The following is an 18,991-nucleotide window of genomic DNA, read 5'->3' as shown; positions in this document are numbered from 1 at the left end:
TAAAACAAAATTAATCAGGAAATTAATTCATTAGTTCAGGGCTGGACTGGGACAAAAAATCGTCTCGGGCATTTTGACTAGAGACCGACCCACCAGGTATTATAGGAAAAGCCATAAAGCCTTTGAATGAAAACAAACGCTGTTGTGACAGTGATGTACACCGTTTTGTTGGTATATGTATGATTTCTATACATTTTACATCAGATGAAAATTTTGGTTGTAAGATTCAGATAATTATTTATTAAAAGCGAGACATTTTAAATGAGAATAAAAAAGAAAAGTATGTCTTTGTGCCCCCCTCTCCCTGTTAATGCCCTACCTGGCCCCCCTGGCAAAACTTTGCTAGAGCCGCCCCTGCACAGTTACCAGCTGTCAGCTACTTAGAAAAGAATCCTGGTGTTATCTGTCTCTCAGAAACAGTTCATAACTTCCCTTCAACTCATTCATGTCACCTAAAAGGTAAACCTGTTTCTCCATCAGCTGTTCAGCTCTGATGATTCAGTAAGAACATCTCCTGGTTTCATCTTCATGTTTCCCTCTCACCACATATCCAAACCGACATCATGACCAGCAGCTTTACAGCTGTGGCTCCAGCAAACATCAGCTGATACTAGAAATTAATATTAAATAAATTCTAACAACAGCTGATCAAGCTTAAGCGTGCTGCTGGCGGCCGCCTCGGGTCTCTCCTCCTCCTCCTGCCTCCCCTTTCCCTCATCCACTTGCTGGCCTCAGTGGAAGCTCCGCCATAACCACCACCAAACAACTGACTTATTCTTACACATCTGCCAGCATCTGGCTAATCCACCACCTTTCATTGTTTATACTGTTACAAACAAAAAAACAAAAAAACATCGGCCCATAAAAACGAAAAATCACCAAATGCCCGGTATGCCCATGGCCAGTCCAGCTATGCATTAGTTGTAATAACATAATTCGTTTAAATTAATTTAGGCGATTTTTAGCCTCACTAGGCTTTAGTGCAGAGGTTCACTGAGAGGTTAACAGTGTGTGTAATTTTTCTATTATAGTATCATATATTTACTGTACTGTAATGTACTTAGAATATTATTATCATATTATTATACAGGTAAATCAGTATCCTAGTAATTATTCATATTGGTGTTGGTGATATTTGCAAAAACATTTAAACAGTCATACATTAATTGTTGGCCTGTAATCTGTGAAAAATGTGTTAGACATCTCTCTCATGATGATTCATTCACTTTCCACAAAAAAAGAAAAAAAAGAAATCCTATCTCAAGGCAGAAGCTGCCTTGATAATAGCTGAGTTATCAGTTTTTAGCAATAGAAATGTCTTTTTCCAGAGATGTGGCCAAGAGGGCGTCACACAATTTAACAAATGTAACGTCACAGTTATAGAAACATGATTTAAGTGACCAAAAAGGACAAAATAGATATAATAACTCAATAAATAAGAGTCACAAACATATTCTATGTATTTCATATATACCTATTAAAGTATACATTCAAAACAAAACAAAAACAAAGAAACTTCGGGAATGATTTTTGGCACAACACCGGCAGGTGGCAGTATTTCACCTTTAAGCTTTTTTGACACGTGTCAGAAGGAGAAGAAGAAGAACCGGGACGTGTTCGTCAGCGCTGGATGTTCCGGTTGTTTACATCCAGGAAATCTGTCAGTTTATGAACCGGGACTGAACCTGCAGCGGTAAACATGGCGGCGGTGGACGTGGAGGATGAGAGCATCCTGGCGTCCATCTTTAAGGACAGCTTCCCGGACAGCTGGCGGGACAACCCGGACTTCGCGGCCTACCTGTCGGAGCTCAGCTCCTTCGGGGTGGAGAAGCTGGGCCGGGAGCCGGAGAGGCTGGCGGAGGAGCGGGCTCAGATCCTGCAGCAGACCCGGGAGCTGGCCTTCTCCAACTACCAGACCTTCATCCGCACCGCCGACTGCACCGAGCACATCTACCGGGACTTCGGCCGGGTGGAGAGCAGCGTGTCCCGGCTGCTGGACAAGCTGCCCCGCTTCGGAGAGAATTGCAGGTCGGTGGCTCCCTGTGGAGGGGATGTTAGCAGGAGGAAACTGGTTTAATCGATTAACACGGGGTCTATAAAACACCTGAAGTGTCATCATTGACTGTTAGGTTAATAAAAACTTCAGATACTTTTTAAAAAACACACAGGATGATCAAGGAGAGAGATGCAGATTATTATTATTATTGTAGCTCACTGTAGGATCACAACCTGCCTATAAATTCAAAATATTTAAATACAGAAAAATAAAAAGAATCAAATCAAAGTGAATAACTTAATTATTTTCTTAGGAATATGTCACAGAAGGTGAATTGGGAATAAAACAGCAGCAGATTAATTTCCTTTGAGTTGGCTCGTCAGCCTCCTTTCAGAATAAAACACAGGCAGTTAGACTTTAGCCACAACCAGAACAAAACTAAAGACTGGGAACATTAATGAAAGATAATAAAAGCTTCTTAGAGCTATAAATTGTTACACATAGTTGTGTTTTTGCTGTTGTGCTGTCTCTCTGAGCTTCGGGGGCTGATTTTGTTTTCAGGCACTTCACGAAAGAGGCGGAGGAGATCGGAGCGAGCCGCCGGATGAACAGCCTCACTCTGAACCGCCACACGGAGATCCTAGAGATTCTGGAGATTCCTCAGCTCATGGACACCTGCGTCCGCAACGGCTACTACGAAGAGGCTCTGGAGCTGGCGGCGTACGTGAAGAGGCTGGAGAAGAAACACTCGTCGCTGCCCGTCATCCAGGTGAGTCCAGACCAGGCTGCGAATACTCAGTTTTCTTTTGTTACGTGCACAGCTAACAAGCTCTGGGTGTTGCCCCTCAGCAGGCTTCCAGGTGTTGGCCAGCTGGAATCAAGCAGGCTTCCAGAGAAGGTGAAAAGGCTAAAATGTGACTACGGGAGGTTGTTGATGGGGCTCAGGTTCAAGTTCAGGCTGGAAGTCGCTAGTTTAAACTCTAAATTGACAAAAACTGGAGAAAAACAGTTGAGAAACTTTCTCTTTGCTGAGATATAAAACAGAAAAGGTCACTGTGGAGAACATCTAATGTTTCGGCTCCTCTAACCTTTGACCTTCTCCATCTTTAGGGCATCGTGCGTGAAGTGCGTCAGTCGGCTCAGCTGATGCTCAACCAGCTGTTGCAGCAGCTGCGCAGCAACTCCCAGCTCCCCGTGTGCCTCCGCGTCATCGGTTACCTGCGGCGTATGGACGTGTTCACGGAGGCGGAGCTGCGGGTGAAGTTCCTGCAGGCTCGCAGCACTTGGCTGCACTCCATCCTCGCCGCCATCCCTGAAAACGATGCTTACTTTCACATCACCAAGACCATCGAGGCCTGCAGGGTGCACCTGTTTGACATCATCACCCAGTACAGAGCCATCTTCTCTGACGAGGACCCGCTAGTGCCCCCCGCCGGGGGGCTCGCGGCTGTGAACGAGGGCGCCATCTTCCACGGCTGGGTGGTGCACAAGGTGGCGGAGTTCCTGGAGACCTTAGAGAGGGACCTGCAGCGGGGTGTGGGCGGCCGCCTGGACTCCCTGCTGGGTCAGTGCATGTACTTCGGTTTGTCCTTCAGCAGGGTGGGGGCGGACTTCCGCGGGCAGCTGGCGCCCATGTTCCAGCGGGTGGCGGCGGACACGTTCCGCGGAGCCGTGAAGGAGGCGGTGGAAAAGTTCCAGGAGGACATGAACCTGTACACGCTCATCGCCCTGCCCTCGGTGCTGGCAGGGACCATCCCCGTCGTGGCCCCCGCCCTGCAGCCCGGCACCCTGCAGCCCCCGATGTCCCTGCTGGACTTCCAGCCGCTCGCCTGCTTTCTCAACAACATCCTGACGGCCTTCAACGACCTCCGCCTCTGCTGCCCCATCGGAGTGGTGGAGAACGTCACCAAAAGCCTGGAGGAAGCCCTGAAGATGGTGAGCAGCTGGATCTTTGGTGTAATCTGGGTTAACGTCAGACTGATGCTGACGGTGTCGTTTTTTGTCAGGTGACCCGTCAGATTCTGGTGTTTCACCGGGCGGAGGAGACGGCCTTCAGCAGCCGGGAGAAGGAGCTGTTTGTTCAGTTCTGCTGTGCGTACGCCGAAGACCTGCTGCCCTTCCTGAACCGCTGCCTGCAGGTCCTGTTTCCACCGGCTCAGCTCGCTCTCATCCTGGGTGAGGACTCGCAGCAACGTCTGACTTCCACTTTGTTCGTTTCTTCGTTTAAAATGGACGCGGTAATGCTGAAGAAGTTTAACGACGGGCCTGGAAGTGAAGTCGTTATTCCAATAATGTGGAAACCGCATGAACGTACATGGTAGACTGTATATTAAAGATGGGCGTAGCCACTGGGACGTTTGTGAAACCATGGTCTGAATTTGGAGTAATGACCGCTTCAGCCTGTAGGGGGCACTAATAACACCAAAAATCACCACACAAGCTTTTTTTCTGTAGTAAACTTTTGGTCCAATCAGTCAGTGAAAAGAAAACTTCACAAAATTAATTTAAAAGAAAAAAAATCTTTAATCTCTTTTTGTTTTTTGCCCTGGACTCTTATCTCAAAATTATTCTTTGTAATACTAAAATAGCTTAAGAAGTTTGGTCTGAATCAAATCGGTTGTCTCTCCGCAGGTCTTCCTCCCACTCAGCTGCATAAGTACGGCCATCTGGGCTCCATCGACCTCGCCGCAGTCCTCGAGCCTCTGGACTTCCTGCTTCCTCAGAAGGAGCCGCCGGTGCCAGAGGTCGACATTACGGCTGAATTGAGCAGCCTGGCGTTTGACGTGGAGCCCAAAGAACCGGCAGCAGATCCAAACTCGGCGCCGACAACATCCGATGTCAGAGACTCAAAACCCGGAGCTGAACTGACAAAGACGGAGTTTGAAGAGCCGAAGCAGGACGAGGAGTGAAGGCGAGGAAACGCTGTAAACTGTATCCTGTGACAGACGTCTGTCAAAACTGAAGCATTAAAATATTTTTATATATGTGAGAAAAAGGCTTTAATGGTGACGTTTCTTCTCTATTTAAAGGTTTACTCACTAACATAGAAGGAAAATAAGCAAATAGTTTAGTTTGCTTCTTTTTCCATCGATGATGGAGTCCTCCTGATTTTAACTCTGCTCTTGGAGGTCTTCAGCTCGTTCTCGTCCTTTAAGAAGGAAAAACTGAATGTTTGTGTTTTCCTGGTAACGTGTCAGAAATCTGAGAAAACCAAAAGTTTGGTTTATTGATAGGAAAGTCCTGAAGGGCAGAAACTGACTCTGCATTTTCATCCAGCGTCGGCCTCATCTTTGAGGCTTTTTCTGCTGAGGCAGCTGGGAGTTGTAGTCCGTCAGCTGGGAGTTGTAGTCCGTCAGCTGTGTCTGATTTACATGGTGGGTTTGTTAAAAACTGTCTGGACACTTAAATCTTTCACTTTGATTCAAAGATTTATTGGAAATCAATAAAGATCAATTCTATTGACGAGTCAGTCTCATGTTTAAAGGAGCGTATTGCAGTTTCTGCACAGTCACGGTCAGTCTCTGAGCTGATCTCCACCTGTCTGGAATATCTGAAGATAAACTCAAGGATCTCCACCTTCAAAGATCTACAGGTGAGCACCTCGTGGGCTTCCACCAACTAACAGCCTAACTACACCTGCCTGTTAGGACTAGTGTTTGGACATTAGGTCTTATTTTCCTGTTTAAAAATGCAAACCTTCCAGTGATCATGTTCTCCCTCCGCGTCGTGTTTGAATCGTTGGTTTTTGTGTAATTTTACTGTCAGACAGCGACGGGACAATTCAATGATGTAATGCTGTGTTACCATTAGGGATGCACCGATACCGATACTGGTATCAGGTATCGGAGCCGATACTGTAAAATGTGTGCGTACTCATACTCGTAAAAGTTAACCGATACCATGAACCGATACCAACTTATTTCATTAATCAGAGGGTGGCTTGTCATTTCTGTTGTAGTTTTCTAGATTGGCCACTAGGGGGACATCCCGCGCTAAACAGGCACAGGGTTAGGCGAGTGAGACTGGCGGCTCCAGATAAAAAAGAGAAACTGGAGGCTGCTGTAGCTAGGCTAAACAAAATGTCAGCAGTGTGGAACAGCCAACTTTAACTCAGGTTTTGGAAAAGCGATGAAAAATGTCAAGAAAAAAAAATCCACGGGCAGTTAAAATAACAGAGGCTCTGACTCATTTTATCGCTCTGGATGACCAGCCAATGCCGGTCGTGGAAAACATAGGATTGCACCGTCTTCTCAGCATACTCGAGCTGCGATATGAAATTCCCAGCCGTTTGTTTATTTGTTTACAATATGAAATTGGACACACTGCAATAATTTAAAAGTTTATTTTATTCCAAACAGAAGTGTTTATTTATTATTCTGAAAGCTCGAGACAGTGCCAATAGTTCAGTGATATTTTGTTAAATTACAATGTGGAGACTCTGCAATAATTTAACAGAAGAGCTTATTTTTCACTTGAAATTTTTTTGTGGTCATTTTTATTAAGATTTTATTTTTTATCGGCAGAGAATAAAATAAAACCTGTCTTCCAATTAATTGCATTTGTGTGTGTGTGTGTGTGTGTGTGTGTGTGTGTGTGTGTGTGTGTGGTGTAGAAGTATCGGTTTTTGTACTCTGTATCGGCAAGTACTCAGATCCAAGTATCGGTATCGTATCGGTTTGAAAAAATTGGTATCGTTGCATCCCTAGCTACCATAGAAACACAGCATTTCTGGCACAACTTCAGTGACTCACAAGGCGCAACGAGAAGATAAAGACGTAAAAGGTCCAGCACTGTGCGGCACACAGTAATGTTACTCACTGTTTAGCCAAACGTCAAAGCGTGAAATTGTAATCAATAATAATGGCGCGATATGGCAGCCTCGCTTCTGTCAGTCTGCCCCAGGGCAGCTGTGGCTACAACTGTAGCTGCCTCCACCAGTGTGTGAATGTGAGAGTGAATGAATAGTGGTATTGTAAAGCGCTTTGGGTGCCTTGAAAAGCGCTGTATAAATCCAATCCATTATTATTAATAAAGTTTATTTACGTCAAACATGTGGCCCTCGGGCCCAGAGGCAGCCCAGTGAGGGTCACGTTTGGTCCGGCGCAGGACCCCAACGTTACAGGACAGTTAGAAATGTTTCTCATGATGATGTTTTTATCATAAAGATGTAAAATGCTGAAGATCAGCCATAAACACTGAGCTGGAAACTCTAACGTAGTTCAAGCAGAGTCGCTGTGAAAGGTTTCACTGCTCTCTAAAATAAATAAATATTTTAATAAGAATATTACGTCTGGTAAAATTTGAAGGAAGAAGGATTTACACCTCAGTCGTTGTTTAAACCCTGAACCTGATGTGCACCTGCACGCTGCCGTTTGCTCTTACAGATGTTCAGCCACCTCTGCCGTCTTTTATCTAACCGACTGGAGGAGAAACCTCTCCAGCAGAGCTCTAGCAGAATCTCTGTATCACGTCGCCGCCCTGCAGGCCGAGCGCGCTCCTGCCTCTATGGTGGAGGTAATGAGCAGAAACAGACACTGATGTGAGATTTCACACACTTTTAATGTATTTATTATTCTGGCTCGTTCCATAAGGGATGCTATGTAATCTGTAATAATCTGGAGCTGATACTGTTAGAGTCACTCGTGTGTCGCCGAGTGTCATCGACTTCCTCTGGCTGTCACGCTCGTCTCTTCTGCTGTGAACACCGTGTTTAGAGCTGTAGTTAATCCTTGTGTCTTGGATGTCTGACTGTCCATGAACGCACCAGAAGACCTGGTGAGTTAATCTGTCGCGCGCGAGTTGATGGACGATTTGGGAAATGACGGTCCGGTCCTTTAATTTAAACATGATGCATGCTCGCCGTCTTTACTTCTTCTTGATGAACTTCCTGCGGGTGGCGTTGGGGTTGGCCCGCCTCCTGCCGCCGCCACACTGGCTGTCTCTGATCTGCAGGTTGGCGGCTCGGCTGTAGATGTCGTTCTCGCAGAACGGCGACGCTCCGGCCACGTAGTCCGGGTTGAAGACGTCGGTCTTCTGGCGAGCCTTCCGGGAGAGCCTCTGCTGGGGGAAGCGCTGGTCCTCCACCAGTTGGGGGTTGGTGGAGTGTTTCCCCCCCTGAGGCAGAGGCAGCGTGTGCTGAAACACAAGACGGCAGCGGTCAGGTTTAGGACGTTTAGACTCAGGCAGAACTGAAGCGGTCTGAAAAAACGATTTTAGAAGTGATAAAACGCCGCGTCTCACCCGGAGCCCTCTGGGGTTCAACACTTTGGGGTTTTTGGAGAAATGCATCTGCATGCTGCCGTCCTCGTTCACCGTCACCGCCAGCTTCTTCAGGGTTCTGTTCCCGCAGTGAGGACAGAAAGCTCTGTTCATGTCGCTCGTCGTCCTGGAAATGAAACATTTAACAGGTCAACGCTCCTGCACGGGCGACCCCCCACTTTAGTAAGTAAGTAAAATTTTATTTATATAGCACATTTCTAGATAAAAGATCACAAAGTGCTTTACAAGGTAAAAAAAACAAACAAAAACAGTCAAAAGTTAACAAAATGCAATTTTAAAAAGATGTGTTTTTAGCTGTTTTTTAAAAGTAATCACTGAGTCTGCAGATCTTAAATTCTGAGGAAGAGAGTTCCACAGTCTGGCGGCCACAGTGTCAAAAGCTCTATCACCCTTGGTTTTCAGTCTTGTATACTGAATAACAAGTAGGCCCTGATCACAAGACCTCAGGGACCTACTAGGGGCATAGGGCTGTAAAAGTTCGATGATGTACGCTGGTGCTTGTTCTTGAAGAGCCTTAAATGTCAGAACCAGAATCTTAAAATGGACTCTGAATTCAACGGGGAGCCAGTGCAGCTGTATAAGCAATGGTGTCACATGAGAGTACTTAGATGTTTTTGTCAGAAGCCTTGCTGCAGCGTTTTGGACAATCTGCAGACGCTCAAGGGAGTTTTTGTTTAGACATGTAAACAGTGAATTACAGTAGTCCAATCGTGATGAAATGAATGCATGAATAACAATCTCCAGTTCAGTATGAGACACTATGGGGCTCAATTTAGAAATGTTTCTTAAATGATAGAAGCATGACCGAACCAGAGATTTGACGTGGACATCCAGGGTAAGAGCAGAATCAAAGGTTACCCCGAGGTTCCTAATAGACGATTTCACACATGTTGAAAGAGGACCAAGAGCATTCATTATGTTAGGTACATGTCTGTCTGGAGCACATACAAGGACTTCAGTCTTTTCTTCATTAAGTTGGAGGAAGTTGTCAGCCATCCAACCTTTGATGGTTTCTAAGCACACATTTAGAATCTGCAGCTTAGAAACATCTTCAGGTTTAAAAGATATATATAGCTGGATGTCGTCTGCGTAGCAGTGGTAGCAAATGTCCTCAAAGGGGCTCAAAATATGCTGGAGAGGAAGTAGATATATTAAAAACAATAAGGGCCCCAGCACAGAACCTTGTGGCACACCATAGGACAGGGACGTGGAAGATGACCTGTACTTAGAGACCGCCACAGAAAAGTATCGTTCATAGAGATACGAGGAGAACCACTCTAAGGCAGACCCAGATACACCAACCCAGTATTTCAGCCTTTCGAGCAAAATATAATGGTCAACAGTGTCAAAGGCTGACGTGAGGTCCAACATTAGGAGTACAGAACACTTTCCTGCACCTTTATTCTCCTTTATTCTCCTTACAGCCTCTAAGAACAGGACAGGTCACTAACATCCTGAAAACTAAAGAACACATCTGTCCGTCTGAGGAACATCTGTCCTCTCATGTTAGGTTTGTTCCAACCCTGCACTCCACGCTCCATCGTTCTGATCCACTCTAACATCTGTGCTTTTTCTTAAAGCAGGCGTGGGCCAACTCCAGGCCTCGAGGGCCGGAGTCCTGCAGCTTTTAGATGTGTCCTTGATCCAACACAGCTGATTTAAACGTCTAAATGACTCCTCAACATGTCGGGAAGTTCTCCAGAAACCTGGTAATGAACTAATCATTAGATTCAGGTGTGTTGACCCAGAGTGAGATCTAAAACCTGCAGGACGCCGGCCCTCCCACCCCTGGTGTAGAGCCACTTTAATGGATTATATTCAGATTTTCATGTTTTATTTTGACCTTATTTACATCTGTATCTCTGGAGCACCTTTATTATATTTTTATATAATTTTTTAACCTTTTTTTCATATTTATTTTCTTGCCAATCTGTATAAGCATCATTTTTATTGTGTTTTATTTTTATTTTAACCTACTCAAGCAGCAATTTAATACATTTATTTATTTATTTTATTCCTTTCATTGACTTTGTCCATTTTATTTATTTATGTATTAATTTATTTTTATTGTACTTTTTTATTCTTTTAATAAAGTCAAATAATCAAATAAACTCAAGCAGTTCTGGGAATTTTTATTCAAGTAGCAATTTAATACATTTATTTATTTATTTTATTCCTTTCATTGACTTTGTCCATTTTATTTATTTATGTCTTAATTTATTTTTATTATTTTAATAAAGCAGTCCTGACATGTTCACTTGTTCAGCACCTTTATTCAAATTTAAATGTTTTAAATGTCGTGTTTTGTATCTTTCACTGGAGCGTATTCGAGCTGCCTCCCGTTCAGCCTGAAGAGGTTTTGTTAAATTTGTCCGGACTCACTTGAAGCAGGCGTGACATCTCAGGATGTAGTTCCTCGCCTGTTTGATCAGCATCCCGTTCACGGAGAGAACGTGAAGTCCGATCTGAATGAGAACGTTCTGGAACACAGACAGCGAGAGCTTTTTGAAGTTCGGCGTAAAGCAGGAGAATATTGATTAACGCAGCGGTTTACAGAAACCGTCCACACAACAACAGCGAACGCACCGTCTGCATCCGTTACCTGCATGGCGAAGTCGGTGGTGAGACAGCCGACTTTGATGTCAGCTGGAGCCGTCCAATCAGCGGAGTCCATTTTCACCTCTTTGATGTTACCGGGAGTGATCCATCCTCCTCCGTCGTCATCGTCCTCCTCGTCATCTTCGTCGTCAGGCTCGTTCTCTTTGTCCTCGTCGTCCGATTGGCCCGCCGACGCCCTTTGCTCCGCCCTCTTCTCTGTCTGTGGTGATTCGTTGCCCTCTTTCTGTAAACAAACATCATCATCATCATCACTGCAGTCTGACAGGTGACAGAAGTTATGACTCAATGAGATGTAAAATTCCTCCTTTGTCTCCTTGCTTCCTCTCACATGCATCCTTTCCTACGGGGAGAGACCCTGATGTTGAGGAGGAAACCCTGTTTATCCCGCGCCATCAACCTCAGGAACGTTTTCCACACGATTCACTATTTACACATTACAAGAATAAGACCTCAGATCACACTTGAACTACTTTTTCTCTTGAAATGTGCTGCAGGAGGTGGAGGTGGAGGTGGAGGTGGTGGGCATGCACATGTTCAGAGGCTGCAACACAAAACCACAGAAATAAAAGGGTAATGCACCGATGCACTGGAGTCTGACTGGCGTGTGAAACCATGCAAACACAAAGACGCCTGCAGCCCTCAAAGTCTCATGGAGGCTCCTTCAAATATGAACGAGCCGGTCACAGTCTGAACAGGAGCTGAACCGAGGCTCAGAGTAACACAAAGGATTATTCTGAACTGTGAATCATGCAAAGCTGCTCTACGACTCCCAGCATGACAACATTCTTCCCTTTCAACTCACCAGTAAACCCAGCAGCTCATCGCTGAAGGTCAGGAGTGGATCCCTCCAGAACAGAAAGCTGCTGAACTGGTCTCCGTCCGAAGTCGTCCGTGTGTCCGCTTGTTTCTGCCCGCCGCTCGATTTTAAACCCTCCGCTGGACCCTGACGAGCAGCAGCGATAACAGACACGCTGTGTTTACGTGCACAACCTGGAGATACAATCTCTTTCCCAACAACACGGCAACCAACTCCATTCATCCACCCATGCCTCCATCCATCTGTCTGTCCATCCATCCATCCTTAGTGGCCGGGGAAAAACAGATGTTCCTCTCTCCAGACATTTTCCACCCAGCTGCGAGCTTTAACCTCTCCAGTGTGTCCTGGTTCTGTCCTGGGTAAAACAGTTAACCTGCAGCGGTGCAGGAGGTTTTCTGGTCGGATCCCCAAAGCACCCCAGCTGGCTCCCTTCAGTGTGGAGGACTAACAACCACTGCACGGATGTTCCAAACCAGTTCCACGCTTTCACAGGAAAAAAACCCAGTAAAGACACAGCACCACAAAACCTCTGTGCTCGGAGGTGGCGTGGCATTCACACATGCAGCTCACAGAGTCCGTCCTCCATGATTTTATTCTGTGGATGTTACTTTAAACTCTGCTTCTTTGGTCTTACAACAGAATAATGGAGCTGGTTTCAGAGAGATCGTGTATGTGTTTGTAACAAAGGCAGCTCGGCTCGGTTTCTGAAGATTCTCGCCTGTTTTCTACGATCGCTTTAAGACGCGTTCACAGAGGAAAGGTTCTGATGTCTGTATCAGCAGAGGGGTTTAAAACGAGGAAGTCGTAACAGCGAGAGTCGGTGAGACTGTGAGGTCCAGGCGCTCCTCGTCCTCTCAGACCGTCACTTATCGTGCTTTTAACGTTTGTCGCATCAAAAATACAAAAGAAATGAAAACGAGCTCCGAAAAAACATCAGAACAAAACTCAAAATTGTGTATTTTAAAAACTAAGCACAGACGAAGGTCAGCAGAAGGGACATCGTTCATTATTATCAGGATGTCCTAAAAACTCCCTGAAAAGCCTTCAGCTAATCCAAAATGCTGCAGCAAGAGTCCTGACAGGGACTAGAAAGAGAGAGCAGATTTCTCCTGTTTTGGCTTCCTGTTAAATCCAGAATTCAAAATCCTGCTCCTCACATACAAGGTCTTAAATAATCAGGCCCCATCTTATCTTAATGACCTTGTAGTACCATATCACCCTATTAGAGCACTTCGCTCTCGCTCTGCAGGCCTACTTGTTGTTCCTAGAGTATTTAAAAGTAGAATGGGAGGCAGAGCCTTCAGTTTTCAGGCCCCTCTTCTGTGGAACCAGCTTCCAGTTTGGATTCAGGAGACAGACACTATCTCTACTTTCAAGATCAGGCTTCAAACTTTCCTTTTTGCTAAAGCATATAGTTAGGGCTGGACCAGGTGACCCTGAATCCTCCCTTAGTTATGCTGCAATAGACGTAGGCTGCCGGGGGATTCCCATGATGCATTGAGTTTTTCCTTTCCAGTCACCTTTCTCACTCACTATGTATTAACAGACCTCTCTGCATCGAATCATACCTGTTATTAATCTCTGTCTCTCTTCCACAGCATGTCTTTATCCTGTCTTCCTTCTCTCACCCCAACCGGTCGCAGCAGATGGCCGCCCCTCCCTGAGCCTGGTTCTGCTGGAGGTTTCTTCCTGTTAAAAGGGAGTTTTTCCTTCCCACTGTCGCAAAAGTGCTGCTCATAGGGGGTCATATGATTGTTGGGTTTTTCTCTGTATCTATGAAGCGCCTTGAGGCGACTTTTGTTGTGATTTGGCGCTATATAAATAAAATTGAATTGAATTGAATTATATCGTCCGATTTTCCCAAATTTTAACTGACAGCGTAAAGAAACGAGAGATTTACAAGAAAGGAAATAACTTTTTTAAACACTTTGAAAGTGTTTTAGGAGTCAGATTCTCCTAAATCTCTCACATTTGGTTTCCTGATTAAAATAATTTCACATTATGAGGAAAAGATGCAAAAATTAAACGACAGAAACTTCTTATTTTAAAGCTACCGTCTCAAAACAATCTACGATCGAACCAAAGACAGCCGTGTTTCTTTCCTCACCAGTAAACCCAGCAGCTCGTCGTCGATGGCCGGCAGCGGCTCCCTCCAGAACTGGAAGCTGTTGAACTCGTCGCCGTCGGTCTCGTTCGGCGTCTTCTTTTCCGTCTCCGTCTGTTGGACGTTTGTGCTGTCCGCGGGTTTCTGAAGACGCAAACGCAAAGTGAGAAAACGTTCCTGACTGCACGCCGGCCCGACGGCTGACGCGAGCGTCCGACTCTCACCTTGGAAGGAAAGTGGAACCCAGCGACGTTCATCGGAGTCTCGGGGTGGCGCTGCGTGCTCTGAATGTTCACCTGGATCAGAAAAGAACCAGAGGAGTGTGAGTTCATCACAGTGTGGAGTTAAACTTCTACATGTCTGCTGTGCAATGAACATGTGATGCTAACTGCACAGGAGTAAAAATATACATAAATATTAAAGACATTAGGAATAAACAGCAAACAGGAGAGCGAGTCTGCGCTGCAGGCACCTTAACCTCCGGCTCCTCCCTCAGGTGCTGCGAGCCAACGTTCTCCAGCTCCAGCTGGTAGGTCAGAGCCAGGACTTTGATGTCGGTGGCTGAGAGACTCGGATAGTCCCCGGTCTTCTTGGAGAATTCTGTCACTGAAAACAGACACCAGGATGTTAAATCACACCTTTAGGAGGTTTGGAAAGGGCTGGGACTCAGACGCCCGCTCACCGTGTCTGATGTGCTCTGGATGAGGTTCCTTAAAGTGGAGCTGGTACGGCAGGAAGGCCAGGCTCCTCCTGGTGGGCTTGTCTCGGATCTCTTCCACCACATCTTTCAGGGTGTAGATATTCCTGCCGATTTCCTACCAAATAAAACCAACAGTGAGATAACATCGGGAATATCAGCCTCATCTTTATCGTGGCAGCAGCCAGAATTCATATTTTTAATCCGTTTAAAGCTAAAATCTTCATTAAAGTTTCAGTGAATATTTATTTTACTAAACAAGGTTTTTCTCCTTTAACAGTCTGAGAACAGAGACCAGATCCGGACCAAAAACTACAGCATCTGGTGATGCTTTGAACACCATTGATCCAGATCTCCTTTCTCTGGACGACATTAGAGATCCGGGACCAGATGAACACATTTAACTCAGTTTTATGGTCCTGGATCATTTGTTGTCCCTGTGAAAGCAGAAGAAGATCCGGTTTCTCGGTTTGTTGTCGGGGACCTGTTGGCCTCCGGCTCCACGCTAAGTCCTTTCCCCCCGGCTCGCCTCGCTGACACCCCCCGGTCTCTGAAGCCCCTCTCCCGGGTCACCGACACCCTCACAACCCGGTCCACCTGTATCAGGAGGGACAGACTCACCTGGAGAGGAGCTTTCCTTAAAAACGCTCCTGCATCTGCGACAACATGCTCTACCAGGGTGGTCGCCATCTTGGTTTGGAGACCAGCAGCGGGAGCGACCAATCAGAAGAGAGGGGAAACACTCGTGACACGTAGAAGCCGAAAACACGTCATTGATGTGGGAAAGTTGAACTTAACCATTAAAGTTGTTTTTAAAAAAAAGTGAAACGTTTGTTTTGTTATTTAATTCGTGTATTATTTTTAATCGCTATATTAATGTAACTCATATTTTATATACAGTAATTATTTACTTTATGTTCTTTAACAGTCCAATCAGACTTCAAGATATTTAAAAAAAACAATAGTACATGTTTACTTAGATACACAAACATCAAAGGTATAAAATTAGAAAGCAAATAAAGGAAAACATCGTAATAAAATGTTACATTTTTATGATTAACTGAACAGATCGCGTCTGTTATTGCGTGTTGTTCCCACTGTCCTGAACGTCACGTCACTTTAGCGTCACGTGGTGTTTGTTGACGGTAGGAGAGGGAGAAAGATGGCGGCCCGCTGGAGCAGTGAGAATGTTGTGGTGGAGTTTCGAGACGCCCAGGTGAGTTTTTCTTTTTAAGAGTTTTATTTATTTTTATTTTTATATTTTTAATTTCATGTTTGTACGAAGCGCCTGCGCGCGCAGGTCAGGGGGCGTTTAAAGTCTCGTAAAAGAGAAAACTGCTCAGTCCAAGTTGAATCATCCGGACTTCTTCTTAGTGTTTGTTGTAGATCGATCCAGTTGAATGTTTTTAATCGATTAATTGATGGAGTTGTGTATGTGGCACCAAAAATAAACTCGGCAAAAAAATAATAAAAATATATATTTATTTATAATCAAACAAACAAACAGTAACTCCAGATTAATGAACGTGGATCAATTAGAATGAAAATTAAGTTAACCACAGCCTGAGTGATTAATCAGCCAATCAGGAAGTTAATCAGTAATCCAGGTGATTGAATAGTTGTTCTGGTCACTTTTAAAAGCGCAGACTCACAGTTTTGATCATTTTTGAATATCTGTGTATGTAATAGTAAAATAAACAGAAACAAGTTGATAATAAATGATCATATCGGGTAATTTAATATCACCTGAAAGCTTAAAAGCTTCGTTGTGTCAGCAGCAAAGGTTACTTCGTCTTTAATGTCATATTTAATTCAGGGAAAAGCAGATCTGCTCTGAATGAGAGGAAATCTCTCTGAACTGAAGTTCGACGATTTTAATTCTGTTTGAATTTTGATTGTCACTAAAATAGGCACAGTGAAAATTACACGGCGTTGGCTAAAATAAAAAACTGTCACTGCTGCTTTTGTCTCGTGTTTTCAGGCCACCGCCATGTCCGTGGACTGTCTGGGCTCCCACGCTGTGCTGTCCGGGTAAGTCTGGGTCACCTGAACGCGCCACAGTCTTTTTATCTCAAACAACAAATAATCAAATGTGTTTAATGTCACATCAGAGGCTCGTAATTACTCATTAGTCAGTTAATTATTCAGATTCAGAGCAGCTGAGCTACAATACATGTTTGAGAGAAGTGTAGTAATAATACATTAATAATAAGTTAGTATCAGAATGACGGGATACTTAAATTATTAAAAAGTTAATATAATGATCTATATTTATATAAAAAATCAACTTCATTATGATTTATGACATGAAAACTTGAAATTTGCAGCTATGAAATTTTTTATGTCATTATTTAGCGTTTTAAGAAAGTCAAACTTTGGTTAAGAAAAGTCAAATATTAATTTAAAAAATTATTATTAATAAGAAGTTAACACTGAGACAAAGTCAACTGTAATAAAATGTTAAATGATCTAAGATTAAGAGATACAAATGAGATACAGATATTCAGATAATAATAAATAATCTATTTTATCTTTACTTCAAATCACTTTTATCGTCACATCACATGTGCAGGTACACGGGTACGGCACATGTGAGTGAAATTCTTGTGTGCGAGCTTCACAAGCAGCAGAGGTGTGCAAAAAGTACAATAACATAAAACAAGCAAAATATAAGAATGGCTAAATCTGAGAGTAATAAATATGTGTACAATATAAGAGTGCATGCACATTACTAAATATGTATACTACGTGTGTGTGTGTGTGTGTACACATATTTAAAAAATTAAATAGAGTAAACAATAAAATAAAATATACAGAGGTTGGTAGTTGGATATTGTGCAAAATAGTGGCATTTATGTACAGTGTGTAGTGCATAATGTTGAAGTTCCAGTAGTGGAGCTGAGGTGTCTATGAAGTGTTCAGCAGTCTGATGGCCTGGTGGAAAAAGCTTCTCTCAGTCTGCTGGTTCAGGACTGGATGCTGCAGAACCTCCTTCCTGATGGAAGCAGTCTGAACAGTTGATGGCTGCGGTGACTGGAGTCCTTGATGATCCGCTTTCCTCAGGCACCGCTTCCTGTAGATGTCCTGGAGGGAGGGAAGCTCACCTCCAATTATCCGTTCAGAGCACCGCACTACTCTCTGGAGAGCTTTGCGGTTGTAAGCGGTGCTGTTGCCGTACCAGGTGGTGATGCATCCAGTGAGGATGCTCTCAGTGGCACAGGGATAGAAGGTCCTGAGGATGCGGGGGCTCATGCCGAATCTTTTCAGTCTCCTGAGAAAGAAGAGGCGCTGCTGCGCCTTCTTCACTGTTATGTTTATGTGACCACGTAAGATCCTCAGCCAGATGTACACAAGGAAGTGGAAGCTGCTCACTCTCTCCACAGCAGCGCCGTTGATGGTGATGGGGGCGTGTACTTCTCTGCACCTCCGGAAGTCCACTATCAACTCCTTTGTCTTTGTGACGTTGAGGGTGAGATGGTTGTCTCGACACCAGTGGGTCAGGGCGCTGACCTCCTCCCTGTAGGCCGTCTCACCACTGTAGTGTCGTCCGCAAACTTCACAATGATGTTGGAGTTGTTAGTGGCTTCATTTGTGTTGTTCCTGTTCTCCAATGCTTCATTTCTCCTGCAGCATATTTAAAAAACTAAAAAAAAATCTTCATTGTGATTGAAGATTTTAAACGATTTTACCGTCTGTCGTCGTAATCGTGCCGCAGGCGTCGCTTCCTGTACCTGGTGAACCTGGAGTTGCCGTCAGAACCGTCGCGGAAAATCGGGCGACAGAGTAAGTGGGACGTGGGGACGGTCCAGTGGAACCCGCACAGATCAGACGCCCACGTCTTCGCCGCCTCTGTGAGTGAGACCTCCAGAATAATTCATCATAAAATCATCGCAACAGAAATAACGTCGTGTAGGTAAAGAAAGTGGAGGCTTTGTGTGTTTCTGCGTGTTGTCCTCAGAGTAACCAGCGGGTGGATCTGTACTCGTGGAGGGACGGCTGCGGCGAAACGCACACCTCCCTGCAGGGGCACACCCGGGTCATCAGGTAACAGCAGATCAAATCAAACGCACCCATCAGCGGGTAAACGCGGTGCGGCCTCACCGATGTGTTCGTGTCCGCAGCGATCTGGACTGGTCCTGGTTTGAACCCGAGTTCCTGGTCACCAGCTCCGTGGACACCTACATCTACATCTGGGACACCAGGTCAGAGCAAAGGAAGAGCTTCCAGCATCGTGTTTATTATTTATTATATATATAAAATGATCTTTATCCTGATTCGTGGCCTGGACTACGAAGCTGGTTTAACAAACCCAGGATATCTCTGTTATCTGGCTTCTCTCAGCCTGACATCATCAGTTAGACTAAGAGGTCACAGGAAGTGGTGATCGTCTGAAAAACCCTGACGATGCTTCTGAGTGATTTTTGATTCTTTGACCCCGCAGAGACACTCGGAAACCCACGCTGGCGCTGTCCGCGGTCG

The 18,991-nt window shown here is 44.8% G+C and overlaps 3 protein-coding genes across 5 annotated transcripts in view; 2 read left to right on the top strand and 1 right to left on the bottom strand.

The window, feature by feature from the left end:
* Nucleotides 1–1,552: 1,552 nt before the first annotated feature.
* On the top strand, nt 1,553–5,458 carry cog8 (component of oligomeric golgi complex 8). Its single transcript, XM_085164571.1, has 5 exons — nt 1,553–2,028; nt 2,558–2,765; nt 3,107–3,931; nt 4,003–4,171; nt 4,628–5,458. Exons 1-5 carry the CDS (start codon nt 1,700–1,702, stop codon nt 4,903–4,905), a joined length of 1,809 nt encoding a protein of 602 aa, XP_085020697.1. The 5' UTR covers nt 1,553–1,699; the 3' UTR covers nt 4,906–5,458.
* A 2,078-nt stretch (nt 5,459–7,536) lies between these two features.
* On the bottom strand, nt 7,537–15,269 carry nob1 (NIN1 (RPN12) binding protein 1 homolog). 2 transcript variants are annotated; one of them, XM_085164588.1, is made up of 10 exons: nt 15,134–15,269; nt 14,498–14,630; nt 14,288–14,421; nt 14,040–14,111; nt 13,819–13,959; nt 11,697–11,837; nt 10,878–11,117; nt 10,658–10,755; nt 8,237–8,381; nt 7,537–8,131 (listed from the first exon to the last, which is right to left on the bottom strand). In XM_085164588.1, exons 1-10 carry the CDS (start codon nt 15,200–15,202, stop codon nt 7,862–7,864), a joined length of 1,443 nt encoding a protein of 480 aa, XP_085020714.1. In that variant the 5' UTR covers nt 15,203–15,269; the 3' UTR covers nt 7,537–7,861. The 2 variants fall into 2 exon arrangements, with proteins under 2 accessions (XP_085020714.1, XP_085020723.1); XM_085164597.1 differs by lacking the exon at nt 11,697–11,837.
* Nucleotides 15,270–15,601: 332 nt separating this feature from the next.
* The window catches only part of wdr59 (WD repeat domain 59), a 17,400-nt gene continuing 14,010 nt past the window's right edge, over nt 15,602–18,991 (top strand). Inside the window, exons 1-6 of one of the 2 annotated variants that reach the window (XM_085164544.1) lie at nt 15,602–15,728; nt 16,494–16,543; nt 18,228–18,363; nt 18,471–18,556; nt 18,634–18,714; nt 18,954–18,991. In XM_085164544.1, coding sequence (XP_085020670.1) covers nt 15,675–15,728; nt 16,494–16,543; nt 18,228–18,363; nt 18,471–18,556; nt 18,634–18,714; nt 18,954–18,991 — 445 coding nt within the window. In that variant the 5' untranslated portion in view covers nt 15,602–15,674. The remainder of the gene's footprint in view (nt 15,729–16,493; nt 16,544–18,227; nt 18,364–18,470; nt 18,557–18,633; nt 18,715–18,953) is intronic. The other variant, XM_085164550.1, reaches the window with a different exon arrangement.

This window comes from Neolamprologus multifasciatus, chromosome 1 (assembly GCF_963576455.1).
Source record: "Neolamprologus multifasciatus chromosome 1, fNeoMul1.2, whole genome shotgun sequence".
Taxonomy (NCBI): domain Eukaryota; kingdom Metazoa; phylum Chordata; class Actinopteri; order Cichliformes; family Cichlidae; genus Neolamprologus; species Neolamprologus multifasciatus.
Note: the sequence above shows the minus strand (reverse complement) of the source record. Positions and strands in the feature narration are given on the sequence as shown.